This window comes from Mobula birostris, chromosome 15, assembly GCF_030028105.1.
Source record: "Mobula birostris isolate sMobBir1 chromosome 15, sMobBir1.hap1, whole genome shotgun sequence".
NCBI classification, from domain to species: Eukaryota; Metazoa; Chordata; class Chondrichthyes; order Myliobatiformes; family Myliobatidae; genus Mobula; species Mobula birostris.
Window position 1 is genome coordinate 15,727,166 of NC_092384.1, and position 27,939 is coordinate 15,755,104.

Here is a 27,939-nt window from a genome sequence, read left to right on the forward strand (position 1 = left end):
CTTAGTATACAGCTAATAGAGTATTAGTCAAAACCTGATATCCTGGTTAGAGTCTTTCAGTCTTCATTCTATGACTGTCTGCAGTGCCAGATGAATTTGAGCTACCAAGACAACCAAAGGATGGCTTCAGGGTAACTAATACTACCCAGTAGAAATAATACTGATGGCTCTAGCGTGCAACTCATGCACATGCCTGCAGAATACATTGAATGGAAAAATGCTAGTCTGTGGAATCTGGCCAGCAGGCATTCTGCTTAAACAGCACTCTACTGGATCAATTGTCTTGCTGGGGACTTCAAAGTCTAAGTTGAGTTTTATTGTCATATGTACATACAGGTGCAATGAAAAATTTGCTTGCAGCAACATCACAGGCACCTAGCATCATATAGTCAACTTTCACAAGTAAAACTTAAAACATTAATTATACAGATTTTTGCAAAAAAGAAACAAAGGTCTATTTTAGTGTAAGGAGATTTGGATTTAGCCAGTTAGTTCAAAAACCAAATAGTTGAAAGGAAGAACCTCTTCTTAAAATTGGTGGTATGGACTTCTGTACCTCCAGCCTGATGGTAAATGCAAGAAGGTTGTGGAGATCTTTGATGGATATTATCTTTTTGAGGCAGTGCTTCTTATAGCCACTACCAATGGTGGAGAGGGACATGCCCTTGTTATATTGCAGGAGTAACCAGAGCTGGTGTTAAGATTTGTGATAGCCTGCCTCAGGCTTGGTCACCAACTATATGGTGAGCAGCTGAAGTACAGAAGCATAGGGAGGAACAAGCAACAAGGGTATTTTTCTCCCAAGACTTTTCATGTCAAACTTGCCCAGTGTAATACCGGCAACCAAAGCCCCAATTTCCCATTCGTCAATAACTTTGCACTGTCTTTTCTTTGAGACTAACTATTATATCACCCATGATTAAAAGGTAAAGATTAAAGCTACTATTTAAAAAAAATCTAAACCAGATTTATAAATTTATTCATGCCTTAATGAATATGGTTGTGTATTATTTTGGTAATTTTTCCTGACCTGATATTCTCATGTAGTGCTGGAAGGCACAAATATAAACTGCATCATTTGGGATGGGTGACAGTAACTTAGCCTGGCTGATAGTTACATAGGACAATAGTGAAGTAACAGAGATGGGAGAACTAACACTGTCTGGCTGACATGTGACGGTGTGCAGCAGCTTCCACTCCCATGAATTCCCAATATCTGTTGCAGGACGCATTGCTGAATTGTGGAGATGGCAGCAAGTTTCTTACTAGTGTTAACTTCCCCTTGCAATTTAACAGTTGGTAAGTCAAGTACACCCTCTCAGCTTACCCTACAGATCTATAGAAAATAGGTCACGCAATGATACAGCACTGGCTGGAAACAAGCGGTGAAATAGAGCCAATCAGTGAACCTGCCGACCCTGAGGATTCCTCCTGAGGTGTTCAAAGCGACCTTGGCTTTATACAATATGCGTGGTCAAGAACTGTCTTTGGGGATTACGAGACCTTATGTGATTGTCAATCATGCCACTTAGTATAAAGGTAGCTTGCCGAACACCAGCTCTATCCTGATTAACATTCAGATTCCAATCTGAATTTTTGTCAATGTAATTTTCACTGTTGTGATCACCTTCATCTTCGCCTCACATTTCCTTTGTGTGATGCTACCATTGTTCCATCCATGTCAACTCGCTGTCGTCATCAACATCCGATAGGCATTCCCAGTTTGTGTTCATTTTTAATTTTAAAATAGCCCCGTTAATGATGGATAAATACGTATGGCGCAATCTCTAAGAGTCTGAGGGTGGTGAAGCCTTGAATTCTAATCCTGCTGAGAAACAGAAACTACAGAAAGTGCGTCAATACAATGTTACACATCTGCAGTAGTTTTTTATTCCACTCCCATCAGACCAGCAACACCCGAGGTGTCTCATTTGAAATACTGTACCATCTAATGAAACCATCAAGATTGCAGGAACATTTCTGTAAAAGACACCCTAAAAAAGCTACTTATGATATTATTCAGTTCCAGAAGGTGAATGAAACATTCGAAAAGCATTGCACACTTCAGTCATTTGCCAGGAAAGCTAAAAATGACCTTGACAGTGGTCTTCTTATAAATGTGCTTCTTATAAACATTTGCAAAGTGTGGAAAATGTCATACAATTGGTGAAAAATTAATAATGCCTGCTGTGTTAGAAGTGCTCACCACTGTTCTCAAAATGGATACCAGTATTTTAAAATCAATTCTTCTCAGTAATAAATCTGTAGCTCATTGTATTGATGAAATGAGTGAAGACATTGAGTATCAACTGTACAAAGTGACAATAAGGCATTGCTAATAGCATATGTACGGTTTATCAAAAATGGAAAAACTTTATGGATTCCTTTTTGTAAAAAGTTAAACAAATATCAACAGAGAATCAATCTACGATGAGAATAAAATATTCCAATTAGGAACATGCTTTCTTGTGCAACAGATGGAGCATCGTATATGACAGATTGCCATGCTGGATTGGTGGCATTTATGTAAAAAGAAATTCCAAGTCTGTTTGCAAACTATTGTGTAAACCATTGTCAACTTCTTGCAACCAAAAACCTCAGCCAGCAACTTTTTTCAAGCATGACTCTTGTAATATCTACTATCAACAAAATTAACGCTTATCCATTAAATAGTAGAATATTGTGCCAAGATAACAATGAAGAGTTTGAACTCTTGTTTCCTCACACTGAAGTGCATTAGCTGTCAAAATGCTGCTGTTTAAAATGTTTCTTTGACCTTTTTCATTGACACTGTGGTTGAATTTTTGCTCAAAGTCAACAAGAGCTTGGGAAACAAGGCTGAACTTCTACATGGAGATGTAGCATACCTAGCCGATCTGTAAGGCAAAATGAACATTCTAAATATGAAACTCCAGGGTGAGAATTACAATTTAATCCAGACAAAAAGTGCAGTGTCTACTTTTATTGGAAAACTCAAAATATATAAGCAAAGCATTGGGAGAAGAACGCATAGAAAGTGTGGCACTCCCTTTCACAGATGGCGATTTGCAAGAGTACTGCTTACACCTGCAGTTACAGAAGAAGGATTTTCAGAATCAATTCAAGTTGGAGGGAGAAGAAGATGGCGGCACAATGCAGCGCACGTGGCCGTTCCGAATGAATATTGATATGTGTAACTAGGGGCCATGCATCAATCCGGATTTGATGGGAACAGCCGCTGAAGCGCAGAGGAACATTTGGAGAAACTTCTGAAATGCCTGCTTCACTGCCGCTGCTACTGTGGAATTAAGAATCTCTGGAGACGAAGGCCCCAAATCCTCGGCTTTGCGTATTGCTTGTTGCCGGGGCTGGGGTCAAAACACTCAGCAGAGATGGTGCTTGGTGCATTGGTGTCGGAGAGCTGGTCGGAGGCTCAGAGTTTTTCGGACGGACTTGGAGTCGGACTGTGGTCGGATGCTTCCAGGATGCTGCATCGGCAAGTTGGCGGTTTACCGTCTGCGTGAGATGATGGGACTTTCGAGAGACTGAGATTTTTACTGTGCCATGGTCTGTTCTTATCAAATTACAGTATTGCTTTGCACTGTTGCAACTATATGTTATAATTATGTGGTTTTTGTTAGTTTTTAAGTCGGTTTGTCATGTGTTTTCGTGATATCATTCTGGAAAAATATTTTTATCATTTCTTAATGCATGCATTACTAAATGACAATAAAAGGGGACTGCATTTCCTCATAATCATAAATCATAAAGATTTTAATGATCTAGAAACTCTGGACTGGGTAATTAACCCATTTCATTGCAAGGTGGAAAAACAGGAAGAACGCTTGCAAGGAGAAATTATCGAAATTCCTTTTGTGTAAAAAGGGCCCAAAGGACCATTGGGGACCTGAGTCACCCCAACCGCAAATTGTTCCAGTTGCTAACAACCAGGAAACGGTACCACAGCATAAAAGCCAAGACCAATAGGCTTCGGGGAAGCTTCTTCCACCAGGCCATCAGTCTGATTAATTCACACTGATACAATTGAATTTCTATGTTATATTGTCTGTCCTGTTATACATACTATTTATTACAAATTACTGTAAATTGCACTTTGCACATTTAGACAGATGTAACACAAAGATATTTACTCCTCATGTATATGAAGGATGTAAGTGATAAAAGTCAATTCAATTCAGAATGATGAAGCAGCAAAAATGCTATTCAAAAATGTTGGCTTTTGTAGTATGTGGCTGGACTGTCAAAGTTTCCTGGTCTTGAGAACAGCCAAACTGCTCTTCATTGCATTTCCATCCTCCTACCTTGTTGAAAGACGCTTCAATGCAGTGAACCACATACTCACAAAAAACAGAAACCGCTTGGGCATTGTTACATGTGGCAAGTTAAGGCTTTTGCTGTCAGAACTTGAACTAGGTATTTCAACTTTTGCTAAAAACCATGAAGTTCAAGGATTGCACTGATATCAAAGCTGTTGTACAGCATACAGATGCTGTGTCAGCTAGGTTTAAAGGCAAATAAAAATTTAAAGCAGAATCATTTTTCTCATGTTGGCATATGGTAGAAATGCTTTTATGCTATGGGGGCACTGGAAGGCATATTGTACCTAAAAGGGGCATTGGCAAGTATGAAGGTGTTTGGGGGGGGAGAGTGTTGGACTAAAAAAAAAGCTGGAAAACACTGCTTTAAATATTAATTTATCGTCAATTAAATATATGTAGTTCTGCTATTAGACATTATATGCCAGCATCTTACCTTGGAGTTGATAACTTTCATATCTACTGAATATCTATCAACTAAACTGGCATTATCAGCGATCATTTTGATGTATTATAGTGCAACCTGGATTTTGTGATAGATAATCTGCCGGTGTTCAAAGGGAGTCTGTAAGTTGTTGCATTTTACAGGAAGGAAACATGTAGGTCTGCCAAACTTCAGATGTTCTGCAATAGAGCCATCTGAATGAGTCATGTATTCACAGTATTGTTGAGAATTTAGAATACAGAAATGGATAGAATCGTGTTCCATAAAAACATCTCAATAATCATTCTCCTAACCCAATCAATCTATCCACCTTTCCTCACTCTTATTTTTCCAGTTTCTTAAAGATTTCTTTATTTTTAACAACAGCCACTACATGGCAACGTGATCCACTTTCTTAACTGATTAAGTGATTACCCATATTAATGGTTCACAGATTTGCTCTCCCCAACAAATAAAATTTATGCAACACACATCAAAGTTGCTGGTGAACACAGCAGGCCAGGCAGCATCTCTAGGAAAAGGTACAGTCGACGTTTCGGGCCGAGACCCTTCGTCAGGACCAACTGAAAGAAGGGCTAGTAAGAGATTTGAAAGTGGGGGGGAGGGGGAGGGGGAGATCCAAAATGATAGGAGAAGACAGGAGGGGAGAGATGGAGCCAAGAGCTGGACAGTTGATTGGCAAAAGGGATATGAGAGGATCATAGGACAGGAGGCCCAGGGAGAAGGAAAAGGGGGAGGGGGGAAAAAACCCAGAGGATGGGCAAGGGGTATAGTCAGAGGGACAGAGGGAGAAAAAGGAGAGAAAGAGAAAGAATGTGTGTATATAAATAAATAATGGATGGGGTATGAGGGGGAGGTGGGACATTAGTGGAAGTTAGAGAAGTCAACGTTCATGCCATCAGGTTGGAATATAAGGTGTTGTTCCTCCAACCTGAGTGTGGCTTCATCTTTACAGTAGAGGAGGCCGTGGATAGACATGTCAGAATGGGAATGGAATGTGGAATTAAAATGTGTGGCCACTGGGAGATCCTGCTTTCTCTGGCGGACAGAGTGTAGGTTTTCAGCGAAACGGACAGCAAGAATTCATGATCCATTTTAGTAATTCTCCTTTTGTGCTTACTGCATGGTGTTAACTGAACTGTTAGGGTCCAATTTACAGTCCTTGCATCAAATGAATGTTGCCCAAGTATTGACATTATTCTACCTATCCTCTGTTTATGGCATCTGTAAATGTTGGAATCACCCTGCATTCTGAGGTATGGCAAATAATGCAAATTGTGCTAAAATTCATGAATGAAACTTCAGCCAAATCAACTGGTGCTGTGGAGAACAAATTTGTGGTTTTGGTTTCTAAGAAATCTGGGTGAACATAGAACAGTACGGCACATTACAGGCCCTTCAGCCCACAATGTTGTGCCGACCCTCAAACCCTGCCTCCCATATAACCCCCCACCTTAAATTCCTCCATATACCTGTCTAGTAGTCTCTTAAACTTCACGAGTATATCTGCCTCCACCACTGACTCAGGCAGTGCATTCCACGCACCAACCACTCTCTGAGTAAAAAATCTTCCTCTAATATCCCCTTGAACTTCCCACCCCTTACCTTAAAGCCATGACCTCTTGTATTAAGCAGTGGTGCCCTGGGGAAGAGGCACTGGCTATCCACTCTATACACCTCTATCATGTCTTCTCTCATCCTCCTTCTCTCCAAAGAGTAAAGCCCTAGCTCCCTTAATCTCTGATCATAATGCATACTTTCTAAACCAGGCAGCATCCTGGTAAATCTCCTCTGTACCCTTTCCAATGCTTCCACATCCTTTCTACAGTGAGGTGACCAGAGCTGGACAAAGTACTCCAAGTGTGTCCTGACCACAGTTTTATAGAGCTGCATCATTACATCGCGACTCTTAAACTCTATCCCTCGACTTATGAAGGCTAACACCCCATAAGCTTTCTTAACTACCCTATCTACCTGTGAGGCAACTTTTAGGGATCTGTGGACATGTACCCCCAGATCCCCCTGCTCCTCCACACTACCAAGTATCCTGCCATTTACTTTGTACTCTGCCTTGGAGTTTGTCCTTCCAAAGTGTACCACCTCTCACTTCTCCGGGTTGAACTCCATCTGCCACTTCTCAGCCCACTTCTGCATCCTATCAATGTCTCTCTGCAATCTTCAACAATCCTCTACACTATCTACAACACCATCAACCTTTGTGTCATCTGCAAACTTGCCAACCCACCCTTCTACCCCCACATCCAGGTCGTTAATAAAAATCATGAAAAGTAGAGGTCCCAGAACAGATCCTTGTGGGACACCACTAGTCACAATCCTCCAATCTGAATGTACTCCCTCCACCACCACCCTCTGCCTTCTGTAGGCAAGCCAATTCTGAATCCAGCTGGCCAAACTTCCCTTAATCCCATGCCTTCTGACTTTCTGAATAAGCCTACCGTGCGGAATCTTGTCAAATGCCTTACTAAAATCCATATAGATCACATCCACTACACTACCCTCATCTATATGCCTGGTCACCTCCTCAAAGAACTCTATCAGGCTTGTTAGACACGATCTGCCCTTCACAAAGCCATGCTGACTGTCCCTGATCAGACCATGATTCTCTAAATGCCCACAGATCCTATCTCTAAGAATCTTTTCCAACAGCTTTCACACCACAGACGTAAGGCTCACTGGTCAATAATTACCCGGACTATACCTACTACTTTTTTTGAACAAGGGGACAACATTCGCCTCCCTCCAATCCTCCGGTACCATTCCTGTGGACAACAAAGACATAAAGATCCTAGCCAGAGGCTCAGCAATCTCTTCCCTCGCCTCGTGGAGCAGCCACGGGAATATTCCGTCAGGCCCCGGGGACTTACCCGTCCTTATGTATTTTAACAACTCCAACACCTCCTCTCCCTTAATATCAACATGGTCCAGAACACCAACCTCACTCATATTGTCCTCACCATCATCAATTTCCCTCTCATTGGTCAATACCGAACAGAAGTATTCATTGAGGACCTCGCTCACTTCCACAGCCTCCAGGCACATCTTCCCACCTTTATCTCTAATCGGTCCTATCTTCACTCCTGTCATCCTTTTGTTCTTCACATAATTGAAGAATGCCTTGGGGTTTTTCTTTACCCTACTCGCCAAGGCCTTCTCATGCCCCCTTCTTGCTCTTCTCAGCCTCTTCTTAAGCTCCTTTCTTGCTTCCCTATATTCCTCAATAGACCCATCTGATCCTTGCTTTCTAAACCTCATGTATGCTGCCTTCTTCCACCTGACTAGATTTTCCACTTCACTTGTCATCCATGGTTCCTTCACCCTACCATTCTTTATCTTCCTCACCGGGACAAATTTATCCCTAACATCCCTCAAGAGATCTCTAAACATCGACCACATGTCCATAGTACATTTCCCTGCAAAAACATCATCCCAATTCACATCCGCAAGTTCTAGCCTTATAGCTTCATAACTTGCTCTTCCCCAATTAAAAATTCTCTTGTCCTCTCTGATTCTATCCTTTTCCATGATAAGGAGCGGTAGTCACTGTCCCCCAGATGCTTGCCCACTGAGAGATCTGTGACCTGACCCCGTTCATTACCTAGTACTAGATCTAGTATGGCATTCCCCTAGTCGGCCTGTCCATATACTGTGACAGGAATCTGCCCTGGACACACTTAGCAAACTCTGCCCCATCTAAACCCTTGGAACTAATCAGGTGCCGATCAATATTAGGGAAGTTAAAGTCACCCATGATAACAACCCTGTTATTTTTGTACTTTTCCAAAATCTGCCTCCCAGTCTGCTCCACGGTATCTCTGCTGCTACCAAGGGGCCCATAGAATATCCCCAATAGAGTAACTGCTCCCTTCCTGTTTCTGACTTCCACCCATACTGACTCAAAAGAGTATCCTGCTACATTACCCACCCTTTCTGTAGCTGTAATAGTATCCCTGACCAGTAATGCCACCCCTCCTCCCCTTTATCCCCCCTCTCTATCCCTTCTACTACATCATAATTCCATGTATGTATCCAGGCTCTCAGTTCATCACCTTTGTTCCTGATGCTTCTTGCATTGAGGTACACACACACTTCAGCCCTTCTACCTTACTACTTTTACACCCTTTATTCTGCTTCTCTTTCCTCAAAGCCTCTCTATATGTTACATCTGGCTTTACTCCATGCACTTCTTTCACTGCTGTATAGCTCCAGGTCCCATCCCCCTTGCAAATTAGTTCAAACCATCCCGAACCATGCTAGCAAACCTACCTGCAAGGATATTGCTCCCCCTCGAGTTCAGGTGCAACCCATCCAATTTGTACAGGTCCCACCTTCCCCAGAAGAGATCCCAATGATCCAAAAATCTAAAACCCTGTCCCCTGCACCAACTCCTCAGCCACGCATTCAACTGCCATCTCCTCCAATTCTTACCATCACTGTCACTACGCACTGGCAGCAAACCTGAGAACGTCACCCTTGAAGTCCTGTTCTTCAGCCTTCTGTCTAGTTCCCGAAACTCACACTTCAGCACCTCATCCCTCTTCCTGCCTATGTGAGGCAATTAACTAAAGAACTAACCTGCTCATTAACTGAATTCATTAAATCAGAATCAAGTTTACTTTTCAATGGCATGAAACCTCTTTGGCTAGAGGTTTTGACGTGCTGATTTCCATTTAGATTACAGTATCTGGGTCGATGTACTTAGCAGCAGTGTCTGCTGTGACCAATGTTTCTCTATTGTTATTTATAAATTCTTTGGCTGGAATGTTACAAATTGAAAAAAAAAGTACACTAGAAGAACTTGCCAACATCTCAGCATCTTGTTTTTGTATAAAGCCTATGGTTAAAGTCCTGTTTGGTGGACTTAGCTATAACAGCCACAAAGGGGGCCTTGGCAAAATTTAATGATGGCACATTTTATATCCAGCCCATTTATCTTCTTGATTTGCTACTCCAGCTGGGCTTCTTACTAGGTCTCCTTCGCACTTTGCCAGAACGTTGCCATTCAGGATTCCATCAAGTCAATTGAAATGCACACTCATTCGATACTTTAAAGTGGCCACTGAGTGTATGTTTGGGGCTTTCTGCTGCTGTAGCCTATCCACGTCAACGTTTAATGGTGAAACTGTAATGGGAGATAAGGAGATGGTGGAGGAACTGAACGAGTATTTTGCATCAGTCTTCACTGAGGAAGACATCAGCAGTATACCGGACACTCAAGGGTGGCAGGGAAGAGAAGTGTGCACAGTCACAATTACGACAGAGGAAGTACTCAGGAAGCTGAATAGTCTACGGGTAAATAAATCTCCTGGACCAGATGGAATACACCCGCGTGTTCTGAAGGAAGTAGCTGTGGAGATTGCGGAGGCATTAGCGATGATCTTTCAGAAGTCAATAGATTCTGGCATGGTTCCGGAGGACTGGAAGATTGCAAATGTCACTCCGCTATTTAAGAAGGGGGCAAGGAAGCAAAAAGGAAATTATAGACCTGTTAGCTTGACATCGGTGGTTGGGAAGTTGTTGGAGTCGATTGTCAAGGATGAGGTTACAGAGTACCTGGAGGCATATGACAAGATAGGCAGAACTCAGCATGGATTCCTTAAAGGAAAATCCTGCCTGACAAACCTATTACAATTTTTTGAGGAAATTACCAGTAGGCTAGACAAGGGAGATGCAGTGGATGTTGTATATTTGGATTTTCAGAAGGCCTTTGACAAGGTGCCACACATGAGGCTACTTAACAAGATAAGAGCCCATGGAATTACGGGAAAGTTACATATGTGGATAGAGTATTGGCTGATTGGCAGGAAACAGAGAGTGGGAATAAAGGGATCCTATTCTGGTTGGCTGCCGGTTACCAGTGGTGTTCCACAGGGGTCTGTGTTGAGGCTGCTTCTTTTTACATTGTACATCAACGATTTGGATTTTGGAATAGATGGCTTTGTGGCTAAGTTTGCTGACGATACGAAGATAGGTGGAGGGGCCGGTAGTGCTGAGGAAATGGAGAGTCTGCAGAGAGACTTGGATAGATTGGAAGAATGGGCAAAGAAGTGGCAAATGAAATACAATGTTGGAAAGTGAATGGTTATGCACTTTGGCAGAAGAAATAAACGGGCAGACTATTATTTAAATGGGGAAAGAATTCAAAGTTCTGAGATGCAACGGGACTTGGGAGTCCTCGTACAGGATAGCCTTAAGGTTAACCTCCAGGTTGAGTCGGTAATGAAGAAGGCGAATGCAATGTTGGCATTCATTTCTAGAGGAATAGAGTATAGGGGCAGGGATGTGATGTTGAGGCTCTATAAGGTGCTGGTGAGACCTCACTTGGAGTGCTGTGGGCAGCTTTGGTCTCTTTATTTAAGAAAGGATGTGCTGACGTTGGAGAGGGTACAGAGAAGATTCACTAGAATGATTCCGGGAATGAGAGGGTTAACATATGAGGAACGTTTGTCCGCTCTTGGACTGTATTCCTTGGAGTTTAGAAGAATGAGGGGAGACCTCATAGAAACATTTCGAATGTTGAAAGGCATGGACAGAGTGGATGTGGCAAAGTTGTTTCCCATGATGGGGGAGTCTAGTATGAGAGGGCATGACTTAAGGATTGAAGGGCACCCATTCAGAACAGAAATGTGAAGAAGTTTATTTAGTCAGAGGGTGGTGAATCTATGGAATTTGTTGCCACAGGCAGGAGTGGAGGCCAAGTCATTAGGTGTATTTAAGGCAGAGTTTGATAGGTATCTGAGTAGCCAGGGCATCAAAGGTGAGAAGGCGGGGGAGTGGGACTAAATGGGAGAATGGATCAGCTCATGATAAAATGGCAGAGCAGACTCGATGGGCCAAATGGCCGACTTCTGCTCCTTTGTCTTATGGTCTTAATGTATTGTGCATTCAGATATGCTCTTCTGCCCACCACTGTTGTAATGCATGGTTATTTGAGTTACTATCATCTATCTGTCAGCTTGAACAAGTCTGGCTATCCTGCTCTGACCTATCTCAGTAACAAGGCAATTTTTCCCACAGAACTACTGCTCACTGGATATTTTCTTCTTTGGTTTGTGCTTGAAAATCTTAAAGACTTCGGCAGGTTCTGAGATACTCAAACCGCCATGTCAAAGTCACCTAGATCACATTTCTTCCCCATTCTTATGTTTGCCCTGAACCACAATTGAATCTCTTGACCATGGCTGCATGTTTTAATGCATTGAGTTGCTGCCACATAATTGGCTGATTAGATGCACCTAATTAGCAGGTGTACCTAATAAAATGGTCACTGAGTGTATTTTACAGCGTTTCAGCACAGTATCCAAGAGCATGATGACTAATTTGCCATGCTTTCAAGTACTTCAGGCATTGGCTACATTTCCACCCAAGGTAATAAAGGCTGTGAGAATGCAGAAGTGTAGGAACCTGCTAAGAACACAAGAAACAATTTTCAATAAATTGATTGGCTTATGAGCTGAAGATAATTTACAACTAAGACTTTGCCATAATCAGAATTGATACATTTCCTTAATTGCAAACAATTAATGATATTTAACATTGTACATCATCGACTTTACCAATAATTTAATATTTTAACCAGAAAATTGTGAGCAATTATAAAACTGTCAATAATCACTATTATATTTAACCTGCAATTTTAAGGACTTTGATCAGAATCTAAAAAGTTATAGGAGGTGTAGATTTTGTTTTTTTTTAGCCTTTTTGGTACATGGACCTTAGAAAGATAGAGGGCTCTGTGCTAGGGAAATTCTAGGCAGTTTCTAGAGTAGGTTACATGGTCGGCACAACATTGTGGGCCGAAGGGCCTGTAATGTGCTGTAAATTTCTATGTTCTATGTTATATTTTTCAACTAAAGTGCAGATTTAATTGCTTAGTTTGTTTATCACTGAAGACACTGGAGAAAATATCACGTTACAACCTGTTGTCACTGATCCTTATTTTATTTCAGCCCAAACAGTTTACATAACTATTATTTGAGAAACTATTCATTTGAATCTTTATATCTTGTTCATCAGTACTTTACCTACCCTTTTCCTGCACTTTCAACATACTCTACGCCTTTGTCATAACATACTTTCATGAGATCGCACAAACAGAGGCACTCCCAGCTAATAAGTTGGAATCAAATGAGTAACAGCGAGAAGCTTGTGTATCACTATTCCGGGGATACCTGTCGCTACACGAAATCCAGGCGTGAACTCCGGAAAGCCATTAAGGGTGCCAAGAGGCAAGCTGGAAGCCCAGGCTAACCAGAGGGATGCCAGTAGACTATGGCAGGGTCTAAATGAGATCACTGGGCACAAAGAAAAGGCTGGGAATATCAATAACTGTGGAACTTTTCTTCCTGATGAACTTAACGTATTCTACGCGAGATTCGAACAGAAGAGGAGCGTCCCGCTCCCTCCGGATGAACCGGACCTGGTGGCATTGAGATTCATCGTCACCGAGGAGGACATTAGAAGGGCCTTCCTGAAGATAAATCCAAGGAAGGCGAAGGGCCCAGATGGCGTTCCGGGACGGGTTCTCCGGGCCTGTGCAAGCGAGCTAGCTGGAGTGTTTGCTGACATCTTCAACTGTTCATTGCTTCAGTCAAAAATCCCTTCGTGTTTTCAGAAGGCAACGATAATTCCAATGCCGAAGAAGAGCAAGGTGGCATGCCTGAATGACTATCGACCTGTGGCTCTGACATCAATTGCTATGAAATATTTCGAGTGATTGGTTATGGCACACATTAACCACAGCCTACCGGTCAACCTCGACACTTTGCAGTTCGCCTACCGGAGCAACAGGTCAACGGCAGATGCCATCTCTCTGGCTCTATATTCCTCCTTAGAACACCTGGAGAATAAAGACGTATACATAAGGCTCCTTTTCATTGACTACAGCTCTGCCTTTAATACCATCATTCCAAATAAACTGATTCCTAAGCTCCAGAACCTGGGCCTTAGCACTCAGATCTGCAGCTGGATCTTCAAATTCCTCACAGCCAGGACCCAGGCTGTAAAAATAGGGGACAAGCTCTCCCCTACAATCACTCCGAGCACCAGTGCCCCACAAGGCTGTGTACTCAGCCCCCTGCTGTACTCACTGTACACCCATGATTGTGTAGCCAAGTTTCCATCAAACTCAATATATAAGTTTGCTGATGACACAACAATTGTAGGCCATATCTCAGGTAATGATCAGTTTGAGTACAGAGAGGAAATTAAGAACCTGATGGCATGGTGCGAAGACAATAACCTATCCCGCAACGTCAGCAAGGCGAAGGAATTGGTTGTAGACTTCAGAAGGAGTAGCAGATGCACGACCCAATTTACATCGGCGGTGCGCAAGTGGAACAGGTCAAAAGCTTTAAGTTCCTCGGGGTCAATATCACAAATGACCTGACTTGGTCCAAACAAGCAGAGTCCACTGCCAAGAAGGCCACCAGCGCCTTTACTTCCTGAGAAAACTAAAGAAATTTGGCCTGTCCCCTAAAACCCTCACTAATTTTTATAGATGCACCGTAGAAAGCATTCTTCTGGGGTGCATTACAACCTGGTATGGAAGTTGTCCTGTCCAAGACCGAAAGAAGCTGCAGAAGATCGTGAACGCAGTCCAGCACCTCACACAAACCAATCTTCTGTCCTTGGACTCACTTTACACCGCACACTGTTGGAGCAGTGCTGCCAGGATAATCAAGGACACGACCCACCCAGCCAACACACTTTTCATCCCTCTTCCCTCCGGGAGAAGGCTCAGGAGCTTGAAGACTCGTACGGCCAGATTTGGGAACAGCTTCTTTCCAACTGTGATAAGACTGCTGAACGGATCCTGACCCGGATCTGGGCCGTACCCTCCAAATATCCGGACCTCCCTCTTGGTTTTTTTGCACTACCTTACTTTCCATTTTTCTATTTTCTATTTATGATTTATAATTTAAATTTTTAATACTTACTATCGATTTGTAATCCAGGGAGCGGGAAGCACAGAATGAAATATCGCTGTGATGATTGTACGTTCTAGTATCAATTGTTTGGCGACAATAAAGTATAAAGTATCTACAAGCTCATATCCTGACACCACATAGTAGTGTAGAAGTGTGAATTTAACACAAGTAACTTATAGGCAGCAGCAGCAAATAATCTACTGGATGAGCAGGTTGAGTAGCACCCATGTGGAGGAAGGAAATGTTGACATTTCGGGTCAAAAGCCTGCATCACATCAGAATTCCTTTCTCCCCACACGTGCTGCCCAACCAACAGAGATACTCCAGCATATTGTTTGTTGCTTCAGGTTGCAGGATCCATTGTCCCTTGCTTCTTTAGTTTATAGCCATGCTAGAGAATAAAGTTCGCTCATGTGCATACTCTCTGGAAGATAAAGTTGCGTGCCTGTTCTCCTCTGAAATATACTGATCAATACTACAAATGCACTAGTCTGCAGAAAAAGATACTATGGTAGATACCTGTGGAAATGTCCAGCACTTTGTCCAACCTACTAGAAAACCCTTGGGAGATTTCAAGAAGAATGAAGGAATTCTTTTGCTACAGTCTTTCAACACACACAAAATGCTGAGGAACTCAGCAGTTCACAGTCTTTCACTACCTTTACATGGAACCTATCATTGCTAGTGGGCAGCTTTGTGCTTGTTCACATTTCGCATTAGCAGACTTGAATCCAACAGATGATTCCAGAGGCCTGAGCTGTCAATTCTAAACTGGCAAAGATTATTTGACCTTTGAGCTGCTTTGGATCCAGGATGTGCATGCTGCCAACCAGGAATTGGATTCTGTATCATAACACATGTACATAAAAGATATTGCTTTCAATCTCTTCTCTTTTTTCCTTTAAAATCTGCATCTTCTGGATAATGACCCTCCTGCAAGAGGTAGTAATTTCTTCCTCCCTTTCAAACAATTTTCATACCCATTAAATCTTCCTTCAGTCTTCTTGGATATAAAGAGTATAATCCAAGCTGGAAGTCCCAGGTGTTGACAAACCTGATAAAGTAGCCCACCATTAGAACAGTGGGGCGGGGGGAAGAATCTCATTGAAACCCAATGAATATAAAGGGCCTGGATAAAGTGGATGTGGAGAGGATGTTTCAAGTAGTAGGAAAGTCTAGGACAAGAGGGCACAGCTTCAGAATAGAAGGATGTCCCTTTAGAACAGAGCTGGCGAGGAATGTCTTTAGCCAGAGGATGGCGAATCTGTGGAAGTCATTGCTACAGATGGCTGTGGAGGCCAAGTCATTGGGTATATTTAAACAGATGTTGATAGGTGATATGAGCAGTTACAATATCAGAAAAGTTTCTAAAAAACTGCACTAGTTGGAAATCTGAAATGCTGGAGCTGTTCAGTAAGTCAGAAAGCATCCGTAGAGGATAGTTAATATTTCAGGCTGAAGATATTTCCTCAGGAAAACAAAGAACTGTTCAATATATTTGATAGCGCAAAACAGTTCTGATAAAAGAGCATCAGTCTGAAAAGTTAACTTTGTTTCTTACTGCAGAGATGCTAACTGACCTGCTGAGTGGTTCCAGCCTTCTCTATTGCCTCCCAGTTCTAGACATTCAAGTCAAAAGTTGCAGCCTTCCAACATTTGCCTGATCAATCCCTCCCAGAATCTTAACTGTTCAATGGCAAAATTTCTTATTCTTCAGAAGTGAGTACAGTATAGAGCAATTTTACTCAAACACTGATCAAGGACAAGCCCCCCTGATACTGTTATTTCACATCCATTATCTGCTTTGCAGAATCTCTGACAAACATATTAGACCACCAACAAATGTCTTTTAAATGAAGGTCAAAAATATCCTAAGCCAGAAGGTAAAATAAATGTTACAGAGATATCAATTGGCTATAATTGGTTTAAAAAGGCATTGATTCTAGTTTGTAACATTCATTTTAAGTTTCCATTCTAGAAATAATTTATTAGTAAAAACATAATTGTCTGTGTTGTAGTCCATTATGTTCGTGTTTGCAATTTCATTCCTAATTATGCGCATTTAGCTAAAAACTGCAATCAGTTTATCCAAGGAGAAGGATCCTAAAAGAAATGAAAAAGATGGGATCAACTTGTGATATTACAGATCTACATATAGAGTTGGTTAAGAAAGAAGGAAGAGAACGTATATCCTTCGCGGAGCCACCTCAGAACATATCTGAGGCATCTATAAATATTACAGCATGCAACAATGACTAGGTTAGCCTCCTCAAATTGCTTTCTAACAGGATTTTGTAACAATAAATACAGGGGGTCCTTAATATCTCTGTATAGAGATAATGTCACAAATACTGTCCATTTTTACCTTGCCAAATTGCATGACCTTACTGTACCACTTGACCGAGCATCCTTACTGAATAGTTTGACTGTTCTCAGCAGCGAATGGTCAATTTCCACTGAAGTTTCTACTTGCACCTCCTTGGAGTCCCCTGCCTTTCATGGTTTATGTCATTCTTTGAAATGATGTGTGCTGTTGTATTAAGCTCATGCTGAAACCTCAACATCAATAAAGATTTCTGATAATCTTAACTTGATTTTTCCTCTTTAACCTGTTTTGTTTTTAAAAAGAAAAATGGTACATCATTTTCTATTGCAGTTCTATACTCCTCTAACCAGTTAGTGTTTCAAAACAAGAACGTATGCTAAAGTTTTTGTGCTATGACAGAGACTAAACTATCATCTGTACCTTCTGCAATACTTTAGAAACTATGGCACTCGTACTTACTTTTATATAATAGACAATTGCAGGTGATTTGTCCTGTCAGATGATCATTTATAAATCAATGCATAGTACTGTTTATATTGAGGTCCTGTTTTGTTACTGTGCCCTCAGATAACTAAAATTTTAACTGATATTGCTAAGTATCCATACATGCATATTTACAGAAATGAGGGAATCCTCTGAATGTGTATATGCAATGCAGAAAGCTTTAATTTTCCATGTTTTTGATCGATCAGCTCAAGTTTTGCCACACAGTAACTCCAATCATTCCAACTGAGAAAAAATTAGTGCTGACTAAAAAATGCAATATTATCACTATCTGGCAACTTTTCCAAAGAGATCATGGTTTGTAATTTTCCCCCCAAAAGTAAGATAGTTATCATAACAAGCAGATACTGATCAGCATTTATTAGAAAAGGAAAATGTACTCACCTGATAACAAAGCAGAATTATGATCTAAAAAAAAAGAAAATTTGATTAAATAAGAAAGGAAAGAAAAGATGGCAAGAGATTAACACCACAAACTAATAAAATATTACCTGCTTTCTTTGGTTCAGTCCATGGTTGTGGGCTAGGGGGTGAAAGGGTTTGTCTTGGAGGTAGTTTCTCCTGATGAATTGCTTTTATTTGATCTATTTGACTTTGTGGATAACTTGCCTCTGATGATCTCCTCGCCGCACTTGTTTTACCAGGAGAACTTGAATTAAACAAACAATTGGTCAGGTTTGAGCCTTCCTTGTTTCCAAAAATTAAATTGAATGAAAAAGGAGAAAGGTTCCAAACTAACCTCTGTGAGTGTGGTTTAAAATGTCTGATCGCATAGCCAGAGAAATGTACTTCTACAGAAAGAAAGAGAAATGCCATCAGTAAAAGCTCAACGCTGAGATTTTTTTTAGTTTGTTTTAGGCTCAGCGATGTCTCAAATTGGCTCCACAGCATTCTAAAGGGAGAGGCTGAGCAGGCGGAAGTCATGGTACATATTGATACCAACAACATAGGTTGGAAAAGGAAGAAGATCCTTAAGAGAGAATATAGAGAGTTAAGATGTAAGCAGGATCTCCAGAGTAGTAATCTCAGGATTGAATGTGTGACTGAGGAACTGGTGTAGGAGGCAGAGTTTCAGATTTCTGGATCATTGCGATCAATCTTCTGGGGAAAGTAAGACCTCTACAAAAAGGATGGGTTGCACCTTAACCCGAGGGGACCAATATCCTTGTGGACAGGTGTGCTAGAGCTATTGAGGAGGGTTTAAACAAAGCTGGTAGGAAACTGGAGTGATAGGGCTGAGGATGGGCAGGTGGTATACAGGTCGATGCAGCGTTTAACAAGACTGTAAGGAAGGACAGGCTGATGATACGACAAGATTGCTGTTAGTGGGAGGAGTTGAAGTGTAACATGAAAAGAGTAATGAATACAGGACTGAAGGTGTTATAATTAATGTACGTAGTATATAGAATAAGGTAGATGATCTTTTAGTGCAGTTAGAGATTGACAGGTATGACGTGGGTACCACTGAGTTGTGGCTGAAAGGAGATCATATTTGAGAGCTTAACATCAGAAGATACAACTTATATCAAAATTTCAGGCAGGTAGACAGAGGGGATGGGGTGGTCCTGTTGGTAAAAAATGGACACAAATTCTTAGGAAAAGGATATGTAGGATCAAAAAATTTAGAATCCTTGTGGATACAGTTAAGAAACTGCAAGTGTAGAAAGGCCCTGATGGGATTTATATACAGGCCTCCAAACAATAGCCAGGATGTGGGGTACAGATAATGATGGGAGATAGAAAAAGCATGTAAAAAAGGTAATATTATGATAGTCATGGGGGATTTCAATATGCAGGTAGATTGGAAAAATCAGATTGGTGCTGGATCCTAAGAAAATGAATTTGTAGAATTCCTACAAGATGACTTTTTAAGAGTAGGTACCAGTAGAGAGGCTGGTGTTAGAGCTTATCATCTCATGTCCGAGACAAAACTTGTATCCGCTCCAATTCGCCTACCGAAGCAACAGGTCTACAGCAGATGCCATTTCATAGGCTCTTCACACAACCCTGGAACATCCGAATAGCAAAGATGCATACATCAGGATGCTCTTTATTGATTACAGCTCAGCATTTAACGCCATCTTCCTATCAAAACTAATCAGTAAACTCCAAGACCAGGGCCTCAATATCTCCTTGTGCAATTGGATCCTGGATTTTCTCACTTGCAGACTCCAGTCAGTTCAGATTGGCAAAAACATCTCTTCCACAATCTCCATCAGCACAAGAGCACCACAGGGATGTGTACTTAGCCCCCTGTTCTACTTGCTTTACACCTATGACTGTGTGGCCAAGTACAGCTCCATCACTATATACAAGTTTGCTGATGACACCACTGTTGTGGGCTGTATCAAAGGTGGTGATGAATCAGCATACAGGAGGGAAATAAGAAAATTTGGCTGAGTGGTGTAAAAACAACTTTTCACTCAATATCAATAAGACCAAAGAACTGATTGTAGACTTCAGGAGAGGAAACCAAAAGGTCCACAAGCCAGTAATCACTGGAGAATCAGAGGTGGAGAGGGTCATTAATTTGAAATTCCTGGGTGTCACTATCTCAGAGGACCTGTCCTGGACCCATCATATAAATATAATTGCAAAGAAAGCACAACAGCACCTCTACTTCCTCAGAAGTCTGCAGAGATTCAACATTTCATTAAGAACCTTGACAAACGTCTATAGATGTGTGATGGAAGGTATGCTGACAGGCTGCAATATGGCCTGGTATAGGAACACCAATGCCTTTGTGGAAAATCATACAAAAGGTAGTAAAATCCTCCCAACCATTGAGCACATCTACATGGAACATTGTCATAGAAAAGCAGCATCCATCAAAGATCATCACCACCCAGGTCATGGCATCAGGTAGAAGGTACAAGTGTCTCAGGACTCACACCACCATGTTCAAGAATAGTTACTACTCCTCAATCACTAAGGTCATTTTAGATATTCTTTTTTCTGTTAACACTTAATAAAATGATTGTGAAGCAACAATTTTTCTGACTCTTTCCCGATTTCTAAACAAACCTTGAATTAAAACATCAAAATCCAACAACTGGTGTAGTCGGCAGGATGATGGCAAAGTTTTGTGGACTTGGAAGAATTGCAGATGAAGTGGAAGTTTTTAGTGTGCAAATAAAAGTTCAAAGTAGATTTATTATCAATGTACATAGATGTCATCAGATACACCAAGATACATTTTCTTGCAGGAATACACAGTAAATCCAAGAACCACAATAAATCAATGAAAGATCACACTCAATAGGATGAAATAAAAACAACTAACTTGTTTGGTAAGAACTTCTGTTGCTAATTGTCTGAGAAAATTAGTTCCAAGTTCACTACATAGGATAGAAGTACTATTGAGGAAACTTCTATGTTTGCTGTTTTGAAAACAGGTTTGTTTAAAAAAATGCAAGCCAGTGGAGCCATATGCAAGATAGTAGAGCATCACAAGCCAGTAGAACATTTTAAAAAAATTAAATATGTACATGGCATAGAATACATGGAGAAAATCAAATCAAATTTAATCATCATTCAGACCATACATGGATACAGTTGAATGAGACAGCATTCCTCTGGGGCCAAGGTACATAACATACATTCAAAATAGCAAGAGGGAGAGAAAAAAAAAGACACATTGTTACGCTAGAAAGCACATGTACAGTCCAAGTCTCTGAGCAACATGCAAATTGATGGTACAGCTCCAGACAATCTAGCCTGATATTCCGCCAGTTGAACACTGGAGGGAAGCACTGATGGGACAGGCTAGCTCCAGCATTGTCTCACCTGGACTGCAGCAACAGGCAAGCCCACTTGAGGCCTAGTCCTCACTACAACCAAGGCCATGTGCTGCCTCGTCACCTGTCTCACCACCAAACAAGGGAAACAGGCCTGTGACATCTCACATTATCAATGTCCAACAGGGTCTCGTGATTGCAAGTCATCCACAGACACACTTCATGCTGCTTTTGCGCACCAACTCCAAAGTCATCGAGTAGCAGGCAGCAACATGGTCTGCACCGAGGTTAGCTCCTCCAAACTTTCTCTTGGCCAAGCACCAGCTCCTCGTCCTTCTCCTGGCCGAGCGCCAGCTCCTTCGACACCCTGGCCAGTGTCTCCAAACAACAAACAGTTCACTGATGCAGTAGACCTGCTGTACCTATCATTCTTGGAGTCCAGTACAGTCTTACGATCATAAAAAGCACATTTTATAAAGAAAAGTGCACCTCTGGTTGGTCCCCAAGAGGCTATTGTATTCGAACATGCCACCATCTTAAATATGTGTAAACTGGTGGAGTATACAAGCAATGGCCTTAGTTGTGGCGTGTACCAGTGGAGTGCGTGAGAAAACCTTAAATTGCAGTTGCAATCTACTAATACTTCAAGATCACGATCAAAGTCATAAAAACTTAATAGTTCTTAGCCGGTTAAAGCATCTCAGTTTGATAAAATTAATGAAAACAACTGGATGAAAAATACCGATGTTAAGCTTATTAAGATCCAGAAAACGCACCAAGGGAAAGGAAAGACAGTATGGTTGGTTTGATCAAATAGGCGAGCGAAAGTAAAAGTTAATGGGGTGAGTAAAGACTGACTGATTGATTGTGAAAGAAAGGCAAAACTTGTGATAAGCTACAGAAACGTCATGACAGAGACAGTGAAAAGTCTAGGTAACAACTTTCTGCATTAACTGAACAAGTGGAAAATAAAACTGAAGGGCATGGTGTGGGTCTCAGAAGCAAACAAAAACAAAATGGAGAAACTGGACAGAGACTTCAGGGAGGTGGTCCTGCTAGTGAAGTTTCTAGTGCTGCTGCCAGTGATGCTATTTCTGAAGCTCCACACTGGGAAACACTCTCTACATCAGACAGCAATATCATCCAAACTCCGAAGAAATACAGCCTACATCAGAGAGTCCTCTGAGACAGCAACACCATGTGAACACCAAGGAATTACAGGACGGACCTGACATCGACTCTACAGCGGCTCCTAGCAACTCAAGCAAGGATGACAGCGATGGAAGAATAAGATCGATAGCTGTGTCACCACTTGCTCCAATTAAAACCAAGGGAGTGAAGACACAAACACGAGGAATTCTGCAGATACTGCAAATTCAAGCAACACACATAAAAGTTGCTGGTGAACGCAGCAGGACAGGCAGCATCTCTAGGAAGAGGTACAGTCGACGTTTCGGGCCGAGACTCTTCGTCAGGATTAACTGAAGGAAGAGCTAGTAAGAGACTTGAAAGTGGGAGGGGGAAGGGGAGATCCAAAATGATAGGAGAAGACAGGAGGGGGAGGGATGGAGCCAAGAGCTGGACAGGTGATTGGCAAAAGGGATATGAGAGGATCATGGGACAAGAGACCCAGGGAGAAAGAAAAGGAGGATGGGCAAGGGGTACAGTCAGAGGGAAAGGGGGAGAAAAAGGAGAGAGAGAGAAAGAATGTGTGAATATAAATAAATAACGGATGGGGTACAAGGAGGAGGTGGGCATTAGTGGAAGTTTGAGAAGTCAATGTTCATGCCATCAGGTTGGAGGCTACCCAGACGGAATATAAGGTGTTGTTCCTCCAACCTGAGTGTGGCTTCATTTTTACTGTAGAGGAGGCCGTGGATAGACATATCAGAATGGGAATGGGACGTGGAATTAAAATGTGTGGCCACTGGGAGATCCTGCTTTCTCTGGTGGACAGAGCGTAGGTGTTCAACGAAACGATCTCCCAGTCTGCGTCGGGTCTCACCAATATATAGAAGGCCACATCGGGAAAACCAGACGCAGTATATCACCCCAGCCGACTCACAGGTGAAGTGTCGCCTCACCTGGAAGGACTGTCTGGGGCCCTGAATGGTGGTAAGGGAGGAAGTGTAAGGGCATGTGTAGTACTTGTTCTGCTTACAAGGATAAGTGCCAGCAGGGAGATCGGTGGGGAGGGATGGGAGGGACGAATGGACAAGGGAGTCGCATAGGGAGTGATCCCTGCGGAAAGCAGAGAGGTGGGGGAGGGAATGATGTGCTTAGTGGTGGGATCCCGTTGGAGGTGGCGGAAGTTACGGAGAATAATATGTTGGACCCGGAGGCTGGTGGGATGGCAGGTGAGGACAAGGGGAACCCTATTCCTAGTGGGGTGGCGGGAGGATGGAGTGAGAGTAGATGTGCGTGAAATGGGGGAGACGCGTTTGAGAGCAGAGTTGATGGTGGAGGAAGGGAAGCCCCTTTCTTTAAAAAAGGAGGACATCTCCCTCGTTCTGGAATGAAAAGCTTCATTCTGACAGCAGATGCGGCGGAGACGGAGGAATTGCGAGAAGGGGATGGCATTTTTGCAAGAGACACGTAGGGCTGAAGGCGAAACCATTGCTCATCAATATATTGACAAGCAAGTGGCAGAATCATCAGCTATTTCTCAACCACTCAACGATCTGCTGAAAGGCAGTAAGCAGGGCAGATGACCCTCTGACTCAATGAAGAACAACTGAAAGTGTTTCAAACTTTAAAGGCGACATTGTGTACTGCACCTGAATCAAGAATCCCTTATACAGGCAAACCATTTAGCCTGAGAAACACATGACAGCAAGCTTAACTCAAGAACATGGAGACATACAGCCTGTTACTCTGCCAAAGATCGATTCTGTACACTGATGGCTCCTCAGTGACAGAGAGGAATATGAATGTCGGAATGGGTGATGGTTCCTGGAATTGAGGTGCTGGCATCAGGAAGCATGGCTCCTGGCATCTCTGCGCAGCAAGCAGAACTAAAAGCTTTGATTGAAGCTTGTATGTTGGCAGAAGGAAAATCAGCTAATATTTACACTGATTCTCAATATGCTTTTGGAGTTGCTTGTGATTTTGAAAACTTTGCTGTCAGAAGTTGCTGTATTAAAATGTAAAAGCCACTCCAAAATGATTAGTGGAAAGCCGTGGAAATGCTTTCATGGATAAAATTGTGGAGAAGGGAGCATGGAAAGAAATAAAAGCAGTAAAAAAAGTACAACAAATAGTGAACCTGACAACTGGAATCATGGGAAAAAAAGTAGAATTCTGATTCACCAATGAACTCTCTATTTCCTGAGGAGACTGAGGTCCTTTAACATCTGTCGGACGATGCTGAGGATGTTCTACGAGTCTGTGGTGGCCAGTACTATCATGTTTGCTGTTGTGTGCTGGGGCAGGAGGCTGAGGGTAGCAGACACCAACAGAATCAACAAACTCATTCCTAAGGCCAGTGATGTTGTGGGGATGGAACTGGACTCTCTCACGGTGGTATCTGAAAAGAGGATGTTGTCCAAGTTGCCTGCCATCTTGGACAATGTGTCCCATCCACTACATAATGCACAGGAGTACATTCAGCCAGAGATTCATTCCACCGAGATGCAACACAGAGCGTCATAGGAAGTCATTCCTGCCTGTGGCCATCAAACCTTACAATTCCTCCCTTGGAGGGTTAGAAACCCTGAGTCAACAGGCTGGTACTGGACTTATTTCCTGGCATAATTTGCATATTACTATTTAACTATTTATGGTTTTATTACTATTTAATTATTTATGGTGCCACTGTAACAAAAAGCAATTTCCCCCGGGATCAATAAAGTTCGACTATGACTATGACTATGACATACAAGACATTTGAGAGATGCAAGCTGAATGCTCTAACCAGGAATAGTGGTTCTGGATGGAGAATGTTAGGAAATTAAACAGTGATGGAGCATGGGGATATGGCACTTGTCATAGACTGGTAGCTCCAAATACATTGATTCCTTATCTGGCATGGCAAACACACTCCCTGGAGTGCAAAAGTTGATTAACAGATTCTCCCAGTAGTGGTGGAATACAAAGTTCAGGGCACGAGCTCAACAAATGTTTGAAAGATGTATGAGATGTTCAAAAATAAATCCTGGAGTAGCAGAAAAGCTACCACAATTAAGTGCTACTGCCCCACCTGATCCATTTTTACACTTAAAAGTGGACTACATTACTTTGCCAAAGTTTAAAGGATACACTGGTAATAGTGAACAAATTTTCAAGATGAGTGGAAGCTATTCTAGCAAGGAAAACCACTGCCACACGCACAGCAAAATCCCACGTGGAGATTACCATTTCACATCGACTCTGACCAAGGAACACATGTCATTGGGAGTGTTTGTCAGAAATTACGTTGACAGATGAACATTATGTCCTTTACGTTTGCTTTTCATCCTGAATGTGATTCTGGAACCGTTGGAGCCTGTGACTTGCAGTTTGGAGATTGTTTGGGTGTTCCAGCGCTCTGCAGTCTCCAAGAGGATTCCAGGAGGCAGAGGCAGCATGCAGGAACCTCGTGGTGAGGAGGCTGTGCGATGATCAACTCCATTTCGCTAATTAACACTTCCATTGTTCACCGATTAAAGTAACGAGTGAGACTGAAACGTTGGGGTGAACACCTGCTGCCTGCCTTGTGATCTCTGGGAGAAATCATTCTGCTATCAGAGAAGGGAGAGGTTGCCGCTGTGTCCGGAGAGTGTTACCCAGGTTTCCTGCATTTTGGATACGGACTTGGACTATACCATACTGTGTTTTTCAACCAATTTTCCTCGACTTTTGTGTGTGGGCGGAGGGGGATTTAGGGGTTGCTGTGCCTGTTCTGTTTGCTTGTTTTTTTTGTGAAGAGGAGAGATTTGGGGTTGATGATCATGCTGCTGTTCTCTTCTTTCTTGATTTTGTAGCTATCTGGAGAAGAGTTTCAGAGTTGTATACTTAGATAATAAATTAACCTTTGAACCTTTTCATTGACAATATTACCCAGGGTCACCAGGACAGGCTGAACAAATGAATGGAGCCATTAAACAATGGTAGGCAGTATCATGAACACAGCCTACCGTGGCCCATGGCTCCTCCCATGGTCTTGTGTAGCATCAGAACAACCCCAAATAAACTAAGTCCTTTTGAGGTGATAACAGGGCATCCTAAGTCACTGCCGGCAGCCCTCGATCTCAGGGAGGCTGATAGACACATTATGGCAGACAGTTTAGTTAACTATTGTGTGAAATTAACCCAAGCTGCACAGTCTGCTTCTCACCAGGTTTCTGCTGCTTGGACTGATTTAATAGGAGGACAAACCTTGATTCCTGGTGAGTGAGTCCTGATAAAGAAGCTGCATAAGGGATCACTAGAGCTTGATGAGAAGGTCCCTATCAAGTGCTGTTAATTACCAACTCAGTGGCGAAAGTAGAAGGTAAAAATAAGTGGATACACGCCAGCCACTGCAAGGATCTAAAGTGGTACCCAGCGAGGACAACAAGTGCTGTGGTTAATGTGTTAGTAACTTCTTGCTCACAGTACCTACACTGCTGGGTTACAGTGAGTAAATGACTAACCAGCCAGAAGAGTACCAGCAAGTCAACTACTGGGCATTATGATGCCTATTCTACTATTACGTACTGATATACTTTCACCAATTTTCCACACTCACAATGTTCTAATTGAGATGACTCAATTTATATGTGAATATCACATAGAACCATAGAACCATAGAAACTACAGCACAGAAACAGGCCTTTTGGCCCTTCTTGGCTGTGCCGAACCATTTTCTGCCTAGTCCCACTGACCTGCACACGGACCATATCCCTCCATACACCTCCCATCCATGTATCTGTCCAATTTATTCTTAAATGTTAAAAAAGAACCCGCATTTACCACCTCGTCTGGCAGCTCATTCCATACTCCCACCACTCTCTGTGTGAAGAAGCCCCCCCTAATGTTCCCTTTAAACTTTCCCCCCCTCACCCTTAACCCATGTCCTCTGGTTTTTTTCTCCCCTTGCCTCAGTGGAAAAAGCCTGTTTACATTCACTCTATCTATACCCATCATAATTTCATATACCTCTATCAAATCTCCCCTCACATCAATTTGCAGATGCTGTTAAGACTCTAGCTGCTGGGTACATCATTATATAGGTAACACTTCAAAATATTCACCAATGCTAGGCATTCCTTCAGATACCAAACAAACATCTGCCCTCCTTATTAAACATTCCAGCAATGGCAATTTTGACATTATGCCTATATTTCTCCTATTATGTTCAAGGGAGACATAAATTTACAATTATCATGCTCCCCAGATACAATCTTAAACTGGATTATTTAAGTAAATATGATCAGCATGATTTAGGGAAATCATGCCATATATGACTCTATTTGTGTCTTTCTCTGGGATAACGATATATCTGTACCTAATGTTCATGACAAAGCTATTAAATCATTTCATTGTTCACGATAAAAGCTAACTTTTGCTTGAGTTCAAAAGGCATCATTCCAGTAAGGCATAGTTGATGCAATTACACTTTACATAACCTAAATGGGGTAATGCCTCTGGAATTTTCATTGAAAATATGACAATTCAACAAAGCTCCTGTCAAGTAATATGAAAA

At 42.1% G+C, this 27,939-nt stretch overlaps 1 protein-coding gene across 3 annotated transcripts in view; it reads right to left on the bottom strand.

Moving 5' to 3' along the window:
* The window catches only part of LOC140210237 (uncharacterized), a 54,968-nt gene that overhangs the window by 18,196 nt on the left and 8,833 nt on the right, over positions 1-27,939 (bottom strand). Inside the window, exons 2-5 of one of the 3 annotated variants that reach the window (XM_072279115.1) lie at positions 18,278-18,329; positions 18,030-18,187; positions 17,923-17,946; positions 381-1,828 (exon numbers count right to left, since the gene is read on the bottom strand). In XM_072279115.1, the coding sequence (XP_072135216.1) occupies positions 1,788-1,828; positions 17,923-17,946; positions 18,030-18,187; positions 18,278-18,329 (275 nt within the window). In that variant the 3' untranslated portion in view covers positions 381-1,787. Of the gene's footprint in view, positions 1-380; positions 1,843-17,922; positions 17,947-18,029; positions 18,188-18,277; positions 18,330-27,939 lie in introns of those variants that run through there. The other 2 variants (XM_072279116.1, XM_072279114.1) reach the window with 2 other exon arrangements.